Source organism: Calonectris borealis, chromosome 3 (genome assembly GCF_964195595.1).
Source record: "Calonectris borealis chromosome 3, bCalBor7.hap1.2, whole genome shotgun sequence".
NCBI lineage: Eukaryota > Metazoa > Chordata > Aves > Procellariiformes > Procellariidae > Calonectris > Calonectris borealis.
In genome coordinates this window covers 118,833,837-118,852,020 of record NC_134314.1, presented here as the reverse complement: position 1 = coordinate 118,852,020, position 18,184 = coordinate 118,833,837, and the positions used below count along the sequence as shown (strand labels likewise).

Here is an 18,184-nt window from a genome sequence, read left to right as displayed (position 1 = left end):
AATGTCCCCGTGCCCCTCCTGCACGTGCAGTATCAACTAGAAGGGTTTTATAGGCACCGGTTGCCACACTAAGGAAAAGATGGACTTTTCTGAGCATCCTGTAAATGCTGGGAGAAGAGAAGAATGGAAAGGAAATGGCAGGAGCAACCTGGAAAGGAGAAAGGAAAAACAGGAGACCTTGGCTCAAAGGAGAGAGCTGACCACACTCTTAGCCCTGCCTTCATCTATAGAAGATGTTTGCTTTTATAAATCTCGGAAAAAATGTGGTGTGTGAGCTAAGTCGGCCCCTAGGCAGATTTAACTTGGGTGACCTGAACTTACTCTGCAGATCACCATAGGTCTCTCCGACCTTGGCAGTGACACAAGGATCATATTTTCTCATGGCTGAATTACTTGGGAATAATTCTGCCAATGTATTAGGCATAAATAGCCTTTTATTTAGCATTGGGCAAATACGTTCTCTCTTTCTGCCTCTCGCCTCCCCAGACAAAATCTATTTATTGGGATAAGGAAAACCCCACCCTTCATTAAGGCCTGGGCACACATCTTGAGGGCCAGACAGAAGCTCGGCTGCTTCATGCTCATGGCAATGTATTTTCAGACATTGCCTTTAGCAACATGCATTTTGGCGTTAATTGGTAAGATCTGTTGCTTTTAGTTGGAGTGGTCAGCCTGCATATTTGCCGATGAATATACAAGTATCTTCAGACACAAAGGAGGGCGAATATGCAGATCAATAGTGGGAAGGTTCAGCTTTGATCGCCAAAACAGAAAACACGATCCTCGCTGTACATCTACATGTAAGTGAGGAGCAGCTCCACTAAACCCAGCCAAGTTGCACTGAGATAAGCAAGAAGGGGGAAAAAAAAAAAAAGAAAAAAAAAAATCGCATCTCGGTCTTGCAGAAAATTGACCAGTTTGGAAGGGACAGGTAAACAGTGTGTTCTTGGACAAGAGTCAGCACAGTTTGGATGATGCAGACCTTTCCGTTCAAGAGTTGCACTGGTGTTTGCGTCTGGTCACTTGAGGTCACACCGCAGAGCTCCAAGGCCCTGCAGAAGCCCTGCACGCTTCCTCCCCATGACAGAGGTGGCTAAAGTGGCTATTAAAATCACTTGTTATTCTGATGCCACCTGATTTTTAATTGCTAAAGAAATGGGGACTGAAACCACAGAAAGGGCTTTCTGGCACCGGCTAAGGAAGTATCAGTTTTTGAGGTCAGAATAACATCCCTTAAAAATATGCATCAGAGTGGCCCTTTCATGCTGCATCTTGATAAAGGCAGGCAAAACATTAGCAGACTATTTTGATGAAGACCAGGATAGTTTTGTAATATATATACAGACACACACCCAGACGTGCATAAAAAGGAAAGAAAATACTTGCAAACCCATATCCAAACTATCTTGTGACAGTCAAATAAATCCTAGTAAATACTATTTCCAGTTTTCACTGCCACTCTGAATGAGAGTCTTTTCTAATAAACTCATGGCATATTGAGCGAAATGGAAACACAATTTTCCAACTCTTTGTGAACTGCTTGCTTCATCCGTACACAACTTTTGCTGTATGGCTGACCACTTATAACCTGGAGGCAAGTGTCTCAGTCTTAAGACTGGGTCCACCAAGGCTTCTCAGGCAGAAAAAGAAGTCTCCAGTCACACGCTTGCACTCTTCCCCGTCGCAGTTGTTGGAGCAATAATCACCGATGCCAAAACCGGCGATTCTCTTGAGACTGGGAAAGGCTTTCACAAATATCTGCCAATTATCTGAACAGTCGCCAACAATGCCAGCCTCTGAACCATTGCTAATCACGCCCCCGTCTTCTATGCAAAGCAACTTTGAGTTTTGTCATTTATTTTAACTGCCTGACCAGCTTCACCTGCAATTCGTGGTTTAGGCGGATGAAAAGGGAAGACAGAGATTTTCATCTCTAATCACCGCTTGAAATTCAAAGTTCAGCTAAAAAGCATTCTTGCCTATACCTTATTTAACGGCTTCTGTAGAAATGGTTTTGACACAACCACCATATTGGCAATGGATATGATCTCGGCAGTGCCCTGAACAAGGAAAAACAGACCTGGAGAGAGCAATACGCTCTTGCCTGTAAGACCACGTGGAGGCCCTCCCTCATGTTCACCTCCCAACAGCACAGAAGCCTTTCTGCACATCCGAGGTCGCACATGAACCTCATGCAAGAGCATGCAAGGAGAGGCTCAGGACGACGGGTGCTGTACATGTTAGCTCAAAGATGACACGAGTTTCTATGCCCCACGGCACACAGAGAGATGTAATTAAGGAAGCTGAAGTCTCAAAGCAGTCAACAAACATGCCAGAAAGCCCAACTTTCCGAGGCGCTGCAGGGATCTGTGCAGGTTAGGACTCCGGTAGGGCAAGCAGAACAACTCGCGAGGAAGCCTCCGCCGGGACATCCCTGGAAACACCTCACTCAGCTCCCTCCCCCGGGTTTACCCTGGAGAGCCATCCCTCAAGATCCCAGATAAGGCCCACTGACAAGGTGCTGAATGAAAGCCCTCGCTGCCGCTGCCAGTAACCTGCCCTCCCTCCGCGCCTGCAAACCTCCAGCACTGGAAACCCGGCACCATCCGCAACCTTTGCACTCACAGCTTCCCAAGGAAGCAAGCCCTGAATTTAATGTTTCTGGGGCACAGCGGGGTCACGGTGCACAATCTGGAGATATTTTTCAGGATAGCATCCAAAGGGGACTCGCTCGTTTCGACATGAAAATAAGAGTTGGATATTCTGCATAAAAACTATTAAAACCCCCCTCCACCTCATCTGCTAGTGAGGATTGCCACAGATAGGACTACAAAACGAAGCGGGCAAATGAGCCTTTTTGAATGCGTATTAGTGCGCTTAAATGGACCGAATGTGCATCTTGTTAGTTTGGAGTGGAAGTAGGTTTAACGCTGGTTTTACATTTAAAAGCAGACAAGGACGGTGCGGGGAGAGAAGTCCCAATGGCTACCACGCCAGCAGACAAAGGACCTCGTGCCCAAACAGCACAACAAAGCGAAGCCCTGAGTTGTCTGAACGTGGCCATTCCTACCACATCAACTCAACAACAGGTTTCGTTTCAAGGCTTCGCTCACGGCGCCTTTCATCTCGTGAAAGACCTCAATGTTCAGTTGAAAGTTAAGCAAAGCGCTGCTACCAAGTTTCACAAGTCCCATCCGTCAGGTTTTATATTTAAATCCCCAGCTCCCAGAGTCATGTGAAAACCTTCCACCAAAACCACACGCATACTGATGGAGCAAGCAACCTCCTGATGGCAGAGAAAGCTTGAAACCTGGGCTCCCGAGCGCGAGGCATGGGAATACAAACGTTTCCTCCACCCATGAGTAATATTAAAATATAAATATCTATTTTTCTATGCACGTCAAAGGTTTTGAACGCTTCAGATCACCAATACAGGTTAGCAAAGACGATAATTTTCATGAGATGCTCAGGCCAGCGTGCTCAGGAGCTGCAGAGGACACAGCCTCACCCACGCACGCAACGCCCGAGCCCACTCCCCTCATCTTCAGTGGTACAAAACACTTTATTCTGCTTCTCCACGCAGAGCAAAAATTTCCTTCCTAAAGAAACAACAGTTTTAGCACAGACTCATCCCTCCTTACTCTAAGCATTAAAGTGAGACTGCCAAGCTAAGTGTCTGAGCGAGGCGATTAGACCTCCCCGAGTCCCTCCGTAGTGAACGGAGAGAAACAGGAACTCTCCGGAGGGAAATTCAGGATTGAGATGACTACAAGAATATGTGCGCTATTAGCTTTGAATACTGCACAGAACAGCAAAAACTTACAAGCAGCGAGGCCATCGCAAGGACGTGATGGCTAACGAAGGCTGACTATGCCCATCTCTCTTTCTAAACAAGACGTGGATTTCAGGGCCCCTTCTAAAATTACTCAGGATGGAAAGGCTGAATTTAGCTCCCATCCATCACCTTATCATGAGGATACAAGCTCATGCTTCCTGCCACTGAGAATCTGGGAAAATGCAAAATTCTACCACTTATCATCAAATCAGAATTAATTTCTTCTTCCTATTTTGCCTTACTTGAGGAGAAAAAAAAAAAAAAAGAGCCCTCCTTGATAGATAGCTAAATTTATGTCTTATCAAACTGAATGTAAATGCAAGAAACAGGAAGCTTTTACTTGGAAACTGGAATTTCAAGCACTCAGGGGCAAACAATGAACCAGAGAGATAAAGATGCAATGGCAATGGTAGGGGACAGACCTGCCAAGCTTCCTGCCCACACTGACTCAAGAGCATGTGTCCTACCATGATACGGACCGGCCACACCGCTTGCTTTTATTTTGGTAATTGGTATTTGTTCCTGTGAAAACCCCTATAAAAACAAGTCGGAAGACCAGACAATAGTAGACGCGCCATCTCTTATAGCCAGATCTTTTACTTAACACTTTAGCAAAAGATGTAATCAGCAGATCTTTGTCCATTTATACAATTCTCTCTGCTGCGACGAGGATTGTATTACACTCTCCAGCACCCGCCAGATCAGAGCATCCAGCCTTCCCCATCACTTCAAGAGATTGATCTGATACTTGAAAGCACATTTGCTATTATCTACTCCAGCCCTTTGGAAATGACATTACACAGATACGGGGGGCAGGCAAATATTGCCGCTCTTTTATTATTCCTGCCGTTCCCTCGCTTGTAATATCTGAGAAGTTCCCAGGTCAATGGGATTACTTTATCTTCCTCCCCCTTCCTTTATCTCCTCCCTCACCCCACAGGTATCCGTGTCCAAATGGGACTCTTCGGCGGGGGGTTTGCTTGACCCGGGTCACTTGAAGGTCAAGCTTTTCACCACTTGCTAATGCAAAGCTTCCCCCCCAGCCCTCCAAAGCTTCCCCCCAGCCCTCCAAAGCTTCCCCCCAGCCCTCCGCAGCCCGGGGGTCCGGGGCACCCCCTTCCCACGCACCCCTCTCCTGGCCGCGGGTGCAGATGGAGAAGGCAAATGCTCCTCGGTGAAGCTGCAGAAGCAAAATCCTCCCCGTATGGAAACTGAAACACATTTTGTGTTTTTAAATAAACAAAGCAAAAGGAGAGGCTCCTGAAAAAATCAGCTCAGCAGAGACTTTATTCCCACACTGAACTTGAAGGATGGGAGGCTTAACTAGTTAGGAGCAGCTCGGACTATATTTTTGCCTACCAGAACGAAGATCAATTTTTATTTAGATTGATTTTAAGATTTACATGTGAGAAATGGATACAATTGGATCAAATATATACTAAAACAAATTGTTGACTCCCATGAAAGCCAATAAAACCAAAGCAAATTTCACAGATCTCATCTACCAGCATTTGAGATTTGTTTTATTTCATTATTTTGTATACATTTACGGAGCAGAAATTTGCTTAACTCTTTTCCACTTTTCTTTTACTGAAACAATAAGACTCTCTGCAGAATATTTTGTACTTGAATATTATCACCAGGATAGCATATGGCAAACTAGCAGCAGGCAGTTTATCTTCATCCTCTTTGTAAGCTAAAATTAGCACAATGCTTTTGCAACAGTGTGTGATGTATTCAGACCAGTATGATATACCTAATACAACTTCAGTTCCATCCCTGGCTAACCTCCAATATTCAAGTAAATTGATTATTAATTTTAATTGAGTATTAATACGTTTAGTATCAAATTGGCATTTAACAACTGGAGAGGCACTTTTAAGTTTAATGCTGTCGTTTCACCTACACCAACTGCAACAGTAAATAAAATTTGGGTATTAATAACACACAGAATTTCAATTCATTTGTCTGAGGCAATTCTAATTTATATTAAAAGATTATATATGGAAAGTCATGCTGCAAAATTGCGTATTTGTGCACACCCTGCTTTTCAGTGATATGATACAATTAATTGTGGTGAAGAGTTCATACACCCGTGTTACGACTTACACGCTCCTCCTGCTGCAGCCTGCATTCCTGCAGATTGTTAGCTGCTTACTTTATTGGGATTAAATTCAACCAAGTCACCAACTTTATTGAGCTTAAATTCAACCAAGTCACCAACTTTACCTTCCCTGACGATGTGGCTACGCCAGCCCTCGCTGCTCGCCAGTCTGCTGTTCAACCTGGTAAATTATGGCCACCTCAGGGGTTTTTTAGCTGGATTAAATCTGCGGTGAGACACTAATGTTAGCACCGCTTGCTAATTTGTTTCTTGTAGCTGTAATGCCAAGGAACTTAGCACAACGCTCTTCCTAAAGGAAATACGAAAGGTCCTGAAAAAGCTCTGTATTTCACAGGGGTGGTTGTTTTACCACCTTTCTTGCTGGGTTCACAGAATAAAAATGTGGGAGGTAGTCACATCCAAGCATGTATACGATCAAACACACACACGAACTATAAACATTTATATACTGACATCCAAAGATTTTGTGGCGCAGTCTGCTCACCAACTGACAACACAGCCCCCTGCTTTACCTACAGCCCATCACAAAACTACAACACGGGACCAAGGCTGTCTGAGAGTTATACTGAAATAATATTACCCCGATTCTTGCTTTTACACAGCCAGCCTCACGCAGAATTTGCATGGGTTATTCCAGACAGATACAGAAAAAAGAAAACAGGCAGAATCCTGCACCAAAGCCTCTCCTAGAGCATCCTCGCTGCCACAGCCAGGGACAGGAGAGGATAAATAGGAGATGCTTAACTAAGCAGGGAAGGGAGGAGGAGTATGGCATGAGCATAACATTTCAATCCCACTTTTTTGCCTCTTTTCCACCCCCTGCAACTTGCCTGCATCTTATCCCCTAGTCTTTACCAAGAGGCTGCTACACTCTGACCTTACAGTGCCCTGAAAGAAACTTAAACACAAATGATGACACTTTACTTCAAGCAGTTCAGTCACTACTGACCGCGTGATCTCTTTCCCCTGCTTTACAAAGGCAGTCGACGCAGAAGTGCACGTCTTATAACCCAGGGCCCCAAGCAGGAGCACCACGGTGGGGTTCCTCCCTCAGTGCTATGCCAGGGAGGCAGCAGATCCTCTTGGCAGGGCAATGAGAGCAACAAAAGGTTCTCCACCCTACAAGCCTTGCTTCCATGACCTTCACTTGCTGAGCTGACAGAGCTAAGATATACCTTCTTCTGAAGTCCATCGGGACGCTACAGGCTGCAGAATATTTTTAGCATGCATCCATGTGACGCTAACTGCTATTCAGAGAGCTGGGGGAAGATTTAAGAATCAGTTAGGTAAGGTCCACCACCTTTAGCTCTTTTCTGAGGACATAACTGGTGGCTCCTAGTAGGTCTTCTCCTGCCCTTCTGCAAAAGATGAATTTACAGCCCTGAGATGACACACAGTATCAGGGTTGCAAGGGCCATCGCTCTCCTGTGACACAGGATCCGCCATGGGAAAAACCAAGCTGAAAAGGCTGTCCCTACTATGTTTTTATTTACTTATATGATGGTTCTTCTTTCCACATTATGCTTCTGCAAAAAGCAACCACAAAAAACTGCCCGCAAACTCTGTGTGAGATTCTCAACGCTCATGAGGAAGAAAATAAGAAATAAAATATATATATGTACGCACTTTTATATATATCATCCGTGGCTATTACATGCCAGAGATACCACCTGGCGATGAGGAAGTTCCCAAGCCGCAGAGTGCCGGAGGGTGGCAGAGGGCTCTGGGGAGATAGCGCCTGCCCTGACGGGACACGGCTCCCACCGCACGTCACGGGCCCGGCCAGGCTCTCCCACGTCCTCTCCCACCTCCCACCTCTCCCACCACCAGCAAAAACTCAAGCGTGCCAAAGGCAAAGGCTACACGGAGGAGGCATTACGGCTAAAGAGACGAGCCAGAGAGCTAGAAGGTTTTACCAACGACACCCTCGTTCAAAGACCCGCCGGAACAGCGTCAGGCATTTGCTTCGTCACAGCCCTGCGATCCCCTACCAGCTCGGCAAGAAGAGACATCGGGCCTCTCCCTCCGGTATTTCGCATGGCACCGACTACTGGGTCACCAGGCCGGCGAGAAGCGGTCCCTGATGAATTTATACGGTGACAGGTGGCTCCGCCGCAAGCCGCAGGGGCTGCCCCCATCACCCAGAGAAGGTCCCCGCCTCATTCATGAATTGAAAGTAAAAAAATTAAAAAATAAAAGCCCGCGTGCATCAATGTGCTTAGAAAAAATGATGTCAGCATCTTACAGCGTTGATCCTATTAATTAATCCCTTAAAGAATGCCCCCTCGCCCACAAACATTATAATATAATGCCGGCTTAATCTTACCTAAAAAAAAAATACAATGCAATAAGATTACTAGTCTGACTCTGCTAACTGTTACAACACTGCTTAATCCTGTATTTCGGTGCTGTAACAAGCTCCTACAATACTGTACGGAGTTTATCAGAGCAGTTGCCGAGACAAGAAGGACTTATGTTTTAAACAATATAATTCCACGGTCTTTTGTGCTCTTTACGCATTATTTTTATACAATGACTTTCATCCCGGAAGATCTCAAAGCCTATTGCCTGTTTCCACTGAAGTCTTCCTTTCAGGTTGCATATTGGAGCAGGATTAGAAATAAAAAGGAGAGAGATATATATTGTGTGGGGGTTATAGCAGCAAGGTCTGCTGGGGCAGGATGCTCATCCCTCCCGTCCCCCGAATGCAGCTGGGATGGGTGACACCGAGCTGGCCCCCTCCTCTCAAAAACCTGCAAGGGAACCCACCTGGGACCCTGCCCAAAAAAGCGGGTGCAAGCAAGACCTACCAAAGTATCGTCCCTCCACCCCTGCAATAACTTTGTCTTCGTCCCCAGGCCGCCCTCCCACCGGCACGGCCCCGCTCCGGCAACACGCGCCCGCAGCCACGCGTTTCCCGATCTTCGCTGCTTATAGACATATTAAGTTTCCCATGGAATAGAAGAAGAAAGCGCTGCTCCCTCCCTGTAATTATCAAATCAGCCCGAAAATGAGGAAGAATTGAGAATCCTCATTACAGCACATCATAAAACACGGCGAGGTCTCGCGCTCGCTGTATGTTATTGGCGCAGTCTGCCAACAAAACTTTACAAAGAGCGCAGGAATTCATGTTTGCAGAGATATTAAAGTCATAAAAGGGGAAATTTGTATTTTATTTTCCCACAGCCTAAATGAAGGTGAACCAAGCAAATTTGGCAAAGAGCGCTAGTCAGATGCCATTTCCCACAGCAGCGTGGTATTTTCCTCTGGGAATAAAACATTTCCCTTCAACTACTGTTTATAACTCTTATCAGTTCAACAGCAATAGAGCCATCAAGTCCAATATCTTGTGGAAAAAAGTCAAGGTCAACAAGTACTTGCATTTTCGTTTATCTTTAGCTGCAATTGCTACTGACATTCAATTGGGTAATAAACATGAGGACTGTCAAATGCTCTCAGCAAACAGGTGATCCAAAAAGCTATCAGAGAGAAAGAGGCTACCGCCAGGTAATCAAACAATTCTGTTGCAACAATTATGATTTGAGTGCATTCATTTACAGAAGCAATCACCTGTCAAATTTGAATGAAGAGCGTCAAACCATTCCCACCACCACCGGGGTAATAAGGGCGAGAAAATACAAACTATGTCTACTTTCTTCCCAACAAAAGCATGCCAGCACCAGCAAGAGCCATCAAAAATAGGGTAAATAAAAAATCCAGTATTTTATTTCCTGAATTGAATTTAAAAAAAATTTATTTTAACGTAAAAACCAGAGGAGATCGGTCCAAGTAGCTCGATCTCATGTCGGTCTCTCCCAGGAGCAATAATGGATGTTTTGGAAACCCGTATAGAAAGGGGGGTTACACAGAAGCGGCTGTGCCACGGCTCTGACAATCAGCACTTGGGCAGCTTCCTGAGCCAGCGGTTGCATCTGGACCAGGGTTTTTAATAGCTACAGAAGGACCTATTTTTCCACGAATTGGTCTAATCTCTTTTTGTCCCCTGCTGACCTCCACAGCACGCTGTAGCAATAAATTTAACCCAAAACGTAAACCATTTTTGTTTGTTTTAAACCTGCTAATGCTCTGGAAAGCTCCTGTGCCTCTGGAAAGCAAGTCTGGAGACTTGGTGAACACCCACCCTTAGCCCTTGCATTATGGGACAAGTACCCGCTTTCTCCATACACAGCTCACTTGTTTACAGACTTTTCTTCCAACCTTAGTCATCTTTTTCTGTTTTTCCCCTCCCAACATTTCACGTGAGAGGCAGGAAAACAGTTTACGCCAAGCAGCCCGATGGCACACCCTGGTGCATCACTAATCCAGAAACAATGCACACTTACACTCATTGCGAGAAAATGTTTCTCAGAAGTGGAGGCCACCTCAGGAACACGACTTTGCTTCTTTAACCTCCGATCTACAGAGGTCAATGACGCACACCTGAATGTCACACTCTGCCTGCATCGGATAGCAAAAGACTCAGCTGAAGCCACCAAGACCTGAAGAGGCAAATGGGGATCGGGCTGGTGCCTTCAAGATGGAAAGCAGATGGGCCATATGGAAAGTTCTTTGGCTTCAATGAGCCACCGCAACCTAAAGGAGCACACCCAGGATGTGTAGGGAAAAAAAAACCCACCAGAATAAAGCAACAATTCTTCTAAATCGAATCATATCAGTGATCTTCAAAACACAAGACTCAGGTACTGCTAAAAAGGGGTATCTTGGACACCGAAAACTTCAAACCTATTTCTACAACTACACGCAACCAAACCTCTCTCTGCCCCATCCAAGGAGGAAACCAAGATGCCCTTCAGTCCTACACCTGAGTTTTTAGGTAACAGCCCAAGATACGATTTAGCAATGTGGTATTTTCCACCGCTGTTCCCTGCTCGGTATATTCAAGATCTTGTCCTCAGTAACACAGCCGGGGCACACAGACACACCTTGGGACCTGCAAAAGCCCTGCACCGCTGATGGGATGCTCAGTTCAGGGTCAGGGCCGTGTTCTTACATACACGTCTATGTATACACAGCCTTGCGCACAGCCACCCAAATGTTTAATGAGCTAGACATTGCTAAGTTCAGAAAAAATTGCCAAGAAAAAGAAAAAAAAAAAAAGGAGCCCAGCACATGAATTTTGCTGCTTGATTACAGACGGGCTGAGAAGTCAGGAATATTTGTATTTCCATAGCCACTTTAAAGGTAAAGGGTTCCCAAAGTCTTTTTCCCTTCTTTTGCTCTGCCAACGATGGCAGTAGCTTCAGCCTGAGGGATCTGCCTCCTGATGCGATCGCCTCTCTGCTCCCCTCCCGGCTGGAAGCTTTTCCTAAGCAAAGACTGAAAGTCGCATTAAACCGTGCTGAAATGGTTGTGCTGGGTTTGAACTGCTTATTATCTCTGGGGGCTGACCTGAAAAACAAGTAGGTACTTAGACGGAGAAATTCAAGTTTCCCCTGAAAGGCAAATGGGAGGAACGAAGGTTTTTTACAAGGAAAAGAATTCGTTTACGACTGTGTTACCCACAATTTAGGCAAAACAAGCAACATTTATAAAGAATTTAAGTTAGCTTTGCCAAATCGAGAGGCAAAACGCCTGGCAATAACAGACGTTCAGAGCTAATGTGAACGATTAAAATGAATCCTGACACCGGGAATAGATTGATGCTCGAATCACAACAGACACCCGCTTCCAAGCGAGGACTCTCTCCATGCACCATACTGGAAGTGTAACCCTGCCTAGCTGAGGCACGGAGGCTTAACGCTGCCGAAATCCAACTTTAACAGCTGAATCAGGCTGATGAGACCAAAAAAAAAAAAAAACCCAAACCAGAAGGAGGAAAAAAACAGTTTCACGCCCTCCGGCTTTAGAGCAGAATGATAAATTGACATCGTGTTGTTATGAGCATAATCTTCAACTACTCAATCACTGTTAAAAAATAAAACATGATTCTGGGGAGATAAAAATAATTAATGCTGGTGCTGCTGAAGAATATGCACCTACACGAAGCATTTCAAATAAATATGGGGTTGTTTTAAATCTCGTATCTCACGTCAAAGGAAGAGGGCACAGGTGCTCACGCTGATTTAAAGCAAACCGAGCGCTGCCCACTTGATGGAAAAGCCAGAAAAGAAAAGGGGATGGCAGAGCCTCGGCAAGAAAACTGATACCGCTCCGTTTCCAAACAAGCCTATTACGCTTAATTCGGGATTCACAATACATCAAGCACCAGAAAAAATACTGGGAGCAGCCCCTGTTGACTAATGCCCTGTCTTTTCCAATCGAGGGTCACATCCAGTCTAACCGATCACATGATAATGGCATCAGAAAAGGTCAATCAAAGACAAGCCGAAGCTTCCACTGCCTGGCTGACCTTCGGAGCTTGTGACAAATTGCTATCAGTCAATGTCAACTAATGACAGCGGCTCTTTGGCTAATCAATTGTTCTAAAAATGATCAAGAAAACTACTCGCAGGACAGCTCATTTTCACATCAATGCCTGTGAAGTATGAAAAGCTCATTTTTTTTGAGTTTTTAATAAGCTCATAAGTAAAGCAGTTACTTGGTAACAGGGGTCACCTTAGTGAAAAGACAGAACCTTTGTCTGCCTTTTACATATTCTTTTATTACCATATTATAGTAAAAATATGCCATGCCATTACTATGCCAGAGGGCTACATAATAAAGTAGGCAATACTTCATACTTTTTTTTTTTTTTAGATAAATACTTTTGTGGTTTAGGGGCCTCTGTTTGGATGTAAATAATTGTCGATATACTCGCCGCGTATTTAAATGCAAAGCAATCACTACCGGCACGCAGGTGACGCGCCCGCTCATTACTCACCCAAACTTCCCGTGACAGAGCCGGTAGCGAAAGCCACGCTGCAAAATCCAGCGGCGCTGCCGGGAAGTTAAGGTCTAACAGCAGCTATTTTGTTCTTAAACCCACCCACCCCATGCGAGCGCAACTTATTCCGACTATTTCCGACAGAATTCACATTCGGTAGGAAAACCGCATGCTCCGAAACCCCCAAAGCCCTGCAAAAGCAAACAGACGTTTCCGCCCTGGAAGGATTTTGCGTGTAAAAGCCAACGTGGAAATGCACACAGGCTTGGGCTGTGGGACATATATCACGGCTCTCCCCGTACAGCAAAGGGGTGGCCGTGGACTGGAGATTTGTCCGTCCCTTCATCATACCTGCCTCTCCCAGCCCCATCTTCGGCCACTTCTCAAAGCCTCACAGCCGGGCCACGCTCAAATCCGCATTTGTGCATTAAATATTACCAAACCAACAAATCCACACTGGTCTAAGGCTCGAGAAGTGCCGGCACAATTACGCTTTGCTTTTCCATAAGGAGAGCGTTAGGCAAAGTACATAGTAAGGCATCGCACCCCAAGAAGCCTCTTGAGAAGACGTCGCGTTGAGTGGGAACATGGAGCCATCGTTCAAGCACGGCACCGCTTTTGACTTGGGTTTACCTCTTTACTTGGGTGACTCCCACCCGCAGCACCTGTACGGCCAAAAAGGATTTACCCCAAGAAAAACACCCCTCGCCAACCCAACTGCCCCCAAAGCCATCCCCCGCCTCGCCATGGGGAACGGGGAAGGGGTGGGGGGGAGAAGTGCTAAACAAAAACATTAAAACTTTTGTTTTCATCGGAGGAACTGCAAAGTGACAGCAGTTTCAGGTTACACCCTAAACCTGCCTTGCTATGGTAGTTTTTCAAATTAAAATATCTTCTGTGGCCTCAGCCACTCTCGAGCCGTCCATAGGCAAGAAAGAAAGGAGGCAGGGCAACACTTAAGCTCAGCCATAATTGGAAGTATGTGAAAAATGAAGTGTCAGTTCGGTCAATAAAGGGCAAAGGTGAAGGGGAACTGCAGCCCAAACTCGGTGCGAAATGTGCTCATTAAGACACCCAATCCGCGGGCTCCTGCCCACCTATCCCATTAGTCATCGGCCATCTGACCGCTTCAAATGCCTTGCCTCCCCGCTCTTATTACTTTTCTTCTCCCATGTTAAAAAAAAAAAAAAAAAAAAAAAAAAAGGCGAGCTGGTTTATAAATCCTTGCTCAGTCATCTGGAACATAATGTGGCCCTTCTCTCCCCCTCCGCCCGGCTCCGCCGCCTGCCTTCGCAGCCTCCCAACAACCGCCTTGAGATTGCCGGCAATAATAAACGCGATTGCCTTTTTGCCTATAGGTTGCCCGAACTCCTACAAAAGCCTGAAAAAAAAAAAAAACATTGCAGCCATTGATACATTTTCATAAAGAAATATTGCCGCTTTATACTCCCGGCTTGAAAGAGCAACAATTATTTGGAGGTTAAAAAAATGTTTTGAACCCAGGCCGAGGCTTGCACAAAAAAAAAAAAAGGGAAAGAAACAATATGCACAAATAGGAGACACTGATGGATTTATTTTCTTTTTCTTTTAAGCCGTGTAGGAGAGCTAAACATGGGAATTAAAGAGCCCCACTCTGGATTAAAAGTGACTGTACCAGGGCTTTGTTCTGCATTCTCCTGGCCTGACTATTTGAAAAACAAACAAAATAGATCTGTTAATACCCCAAACACAAATCTTTTAAAGTTAGAATACGCAATAAGATAAAATAGTATTGCTATGAGCTTAGCATCACCCGCCTGTACCTAAGAACTTGCTTCTCTTTTTTTTTTAATAGAATTTAGCAAGTTATTTCTCCACTGTGTAAATTCAGATCTCTTTGCACCATTTGGAGACAGACCTCCAACGGCCCTTCACGATAAGTTCAGAGCAATGGGAAAACAGCCCACGAAACTTTTTCATAATATTATTCTGCATTCCTGTACTATAACTATCCCCTACGATGACACAATACCGGGCCTTTATAAGAGGTTGTGTCAACGTGCTATGCAATAACATACCCTGCTGTTCAGTGGCACGAGACCCCAGAACAGCTCCATAGCAGTTAAATATGGATTTCTACAATAGATCGAAGCAGCTGGGAGTCGTTACTATTTACTAAGTAAATAAATTTACATGTTAAAAAAGACTTCAAAATGTTCAGAGGAAAGAGCATCTCTCCTGTTTTCAAAGGTAATCGGTCGATGTGTGTTGTGCATAGGGACATTAATAGGTTAAAAATACACTTTGTGGGAATTAAAAGCAGCGAGGAATCAGGTAAAGAAGAAAAATTTCCCCAAAAGTCCAAAAATAGACCTTAACATAGTCTGGGTTAAGGACTTGCTAAGGGGCTTAAGCTTTCCAGCCTGTGTGCCTCTGAAAATGCAAAGCTCACACCCACATCCTTGTGATACCTTCAGCCAGGTTGGGAACCCGGCTCAGAAGGTGCTTTTACCTACCCCAACAGGGGAAGTAGGTTGTGGGAACAACCTAAAAATAGACAGTTTTAGAGGGTTGTATTTCTGGTGATTAGATTTGTCTTTTTAAATGGCAAACGTGCTCTTGACAGATGGAACCAAAAGGAACTTTTACAAACTCCTAAAAATAGGGAAGCCCGTAATATACTGAATATATGTCACGCAACGCAGGCATCTCGAGTCAACTTCTGTGCTCGCAAGCGTGAACGTGCGGGTCCCCAGCCTTTCGCTGCCACCCCTCCGCAGCACCCGGCTGCTGCGGCAGTGCCGTGCCGGCTGCTTCCGCTGCCAAGACAAGCATCCAGCAGAGGTGAATACGTGAGTTTGACCACAGCGTTGCTGCTCCTCGCATCAGGCCACAGCAGAAAAGCCCCCAAATCACGGCATTTTGAACTTAAATGTTGTTGGGGAGAGGCAGGGTATTTGCGATCTTTTTCTTCTCTTGCCTTTTGGTCATTCAGGATCATGTTTTTTGACTTCTTCCCCATGCGGGAAGGCTAAACCCACGCTTTTTTTTTTTACACAAGGTGTATATGCAGGCATGGGTGTGCTTAAACAACTGAGATTCCCCCATAATCCCAGCCTTCGGAGGGGTTTGAGCAAACAAATCATAAAGCAAGGCTCAGCGAGACCACCGCTACCCTTCCCGCATCCCCATTCCTCAAAAAACCCACCATTTCCATAGGTGGCAAGCAGCCTGAAGGCAAGTCTCAGCTCCAAAACTCCTTTCCCAAACTTGACTTGAGAGCTCCCGTTAGCAAATTCCCGCTTTTTTGCCTTCCTAAAGTTTTAATCCAACGAGCAATTCACAAAATGCATCTACCAAGTGCTGGCAGCGATTCCAGCCTCAATAAACCTTACTCTAGAATTTGGGTAAAAGTTTCAGACCCAGCTAAAGCATCGCTGACAAGTCTTTCTGTGGATATTTCATAGGACTTAAGCTCTAAAGTCATTTTAGAAAACCCGCCCTGACCGAGGTTATAGCATGCACCTCGCCAGGAGCAGACCAGGATGGCGACGATGAAACATCAGATACGCCTGGTACTCCGGACTAATGAAATGCCACATTTAGGAGAAAACGAAGCCTGAAAAATCTTAAAAAGTACACCAGGAACTGAGAAGCTCGATTTCCAAAGTGCCCAAGAGGTTTAGGAGCACGCTGGCAAGTCTCCCCACAGACGTTTTGTCCACGCACATATACACATGAACACGCGCACATCCATCTAATACGAGAACAGCCCTATTTGAGTACAAAAACCCTCTCCAAACACCATGGTTTAGTTCAAAGCCTATTTTTGCAGCAGCTTTTTCACCCTTAAAAAACCCCAGGCTTTACAGTGTGCTCCGAAACCAAGGGGCTCTAATGAACATATTGACACCACTTCAACTGTAGCATTGTGAACAGCACCACTAGAATATACACGTATACATACTTGAAAGAAAAAAGGCCCCCTGAATTTATGTTGCATATCATTTTCCAGTAAAAGTCAGAGGTCAGAAGGTTACCAGTTTCTGCCTCAGCTCTGCAACAGTTTACTATTCCAGGCCCCATTTTTACTAGGCTATACTTGCGATGAAGTCAGCAACTTTTCTTTCAACAATAAAGTGTCTCGAATACTTAAAATTCTATAAAGAGATGTTATTCACCATGTACGTTAGGTCCATGCGTATAAAAAATTAAAATATACTGGTTTAGTTTAAAAACTAATCTTGTTAAATGCAGACTTTGCAATGCTAATCAGTACTGCTCAACCTTTTTTTGGAAACACAATTCCTTTGTTGTCTAACAGCACTTGAATGAAACATGATCATAAAACCAGATTTAAAAGTATATATCTATTGTGAGTTCAGAGTCAACTTCAATAAAGCACTCCCTTTTATATTCAGATTAAGGATCCTTTTTAAATTTTAATTGCATTAAATTAACACTAAATCCACTGCAGTTGGTCTCTTCAAAAAAAAGTATGAAGCATTTAAACAGCTTCTCAGGAAAACCCAGAACTTTAGTTTTTTAGACTTCGGAGCTTCTGAGACAGCGCTAATTATTTGTAGTATGTCCCACTTCAATTGCACCAAGCTCGTTTCATACTCGTCCTGCTAAATCAGTTACTCTGTTTGGCTTGGCACTCAAACAGAACATTTTTGCATTCAAGTAAATTGGAATTGAGTAAAAAAAGTAAATAAAAGCACTGCTCAGGATTGCGTAAAATGGGCCAGCTAACATCTCTTCTTTATACGCAGCAAAGTTTCGATGGCATCTTTGAAATATTAGCATGCATTTCTGCAATCTTAATTACATTTGCTTTTGAAGATTTCATCTTTTAACCCATTTGAATGAAGGAAAAAAAAAAAACCAAACCCCTTCTCATTGCGTATTTTTATTAAGCATACTGCAAATTTGGTACATATGTTGCTCTAACATGTGCCTGCTGGCAGGGTCGAAGAAATAAAGATGCCAATCCTTTTACTAGGAGGAGATGGAAAAAAAAGTGTCAAAAAAAAGGAAGATAAACCTTTCTCAGCACAAACCCTCTAGCACCTGAGCACATTTCGACATCGGAAAGAGAGTAACCGGTCCCCGAGCGCGGCGGTGACCGCTCGCCAGCTAAGAAAGCGCAAGGGCTCCGTTCCTACCTTGCTCACTGCTGTTGTCCCCGCTGTGCGATGTGTGTCCCCCGCTGGAGGGCCCGGGGGTTCCCCCGGAGCGCGTCGACGCCGTGTCATCGTGGTCTCTGTTCCAGGAGGGCTGTGGGGCCAAACAAACAAACAGGTAAAACCTGAGACGGGGAAGAAGCGCCGGGTTCGCGTGCTCCCGGGAGAGCGGTACCCATGCCCAGACCCGCGGGAAAAGGCTGGCAAACACATCC

At 44.9% G+C, this 18,184-nt stretch overlaps 1 protein-coding gene across 6 annotated transcripts in view; it reads right to left on the bottom strand.

Annotated features, from left to right (window-relative positions):
- Positions 1-18,184, bottom strand: part of MEIS1 (Meis homeobox 1) — a 109,758-nt gene that overhangs the window by 64,305 nt on the left and 27,269 nt on the right. For all 6 annotated transcript variants that reach the window (XM_075147647.1, XM_075147649.1, XM_075147646.1 and 3 more), the window contains exon 7: positions 17,952-18,063. In XM_075147647.1, coding sequence (XP_075003748.1) covers positions 17,952-18,063 — 112 coding nt within the window. The remainder of the gene's footprint in view (positions 1-17,951; positions 18,064-18,184) is intronic.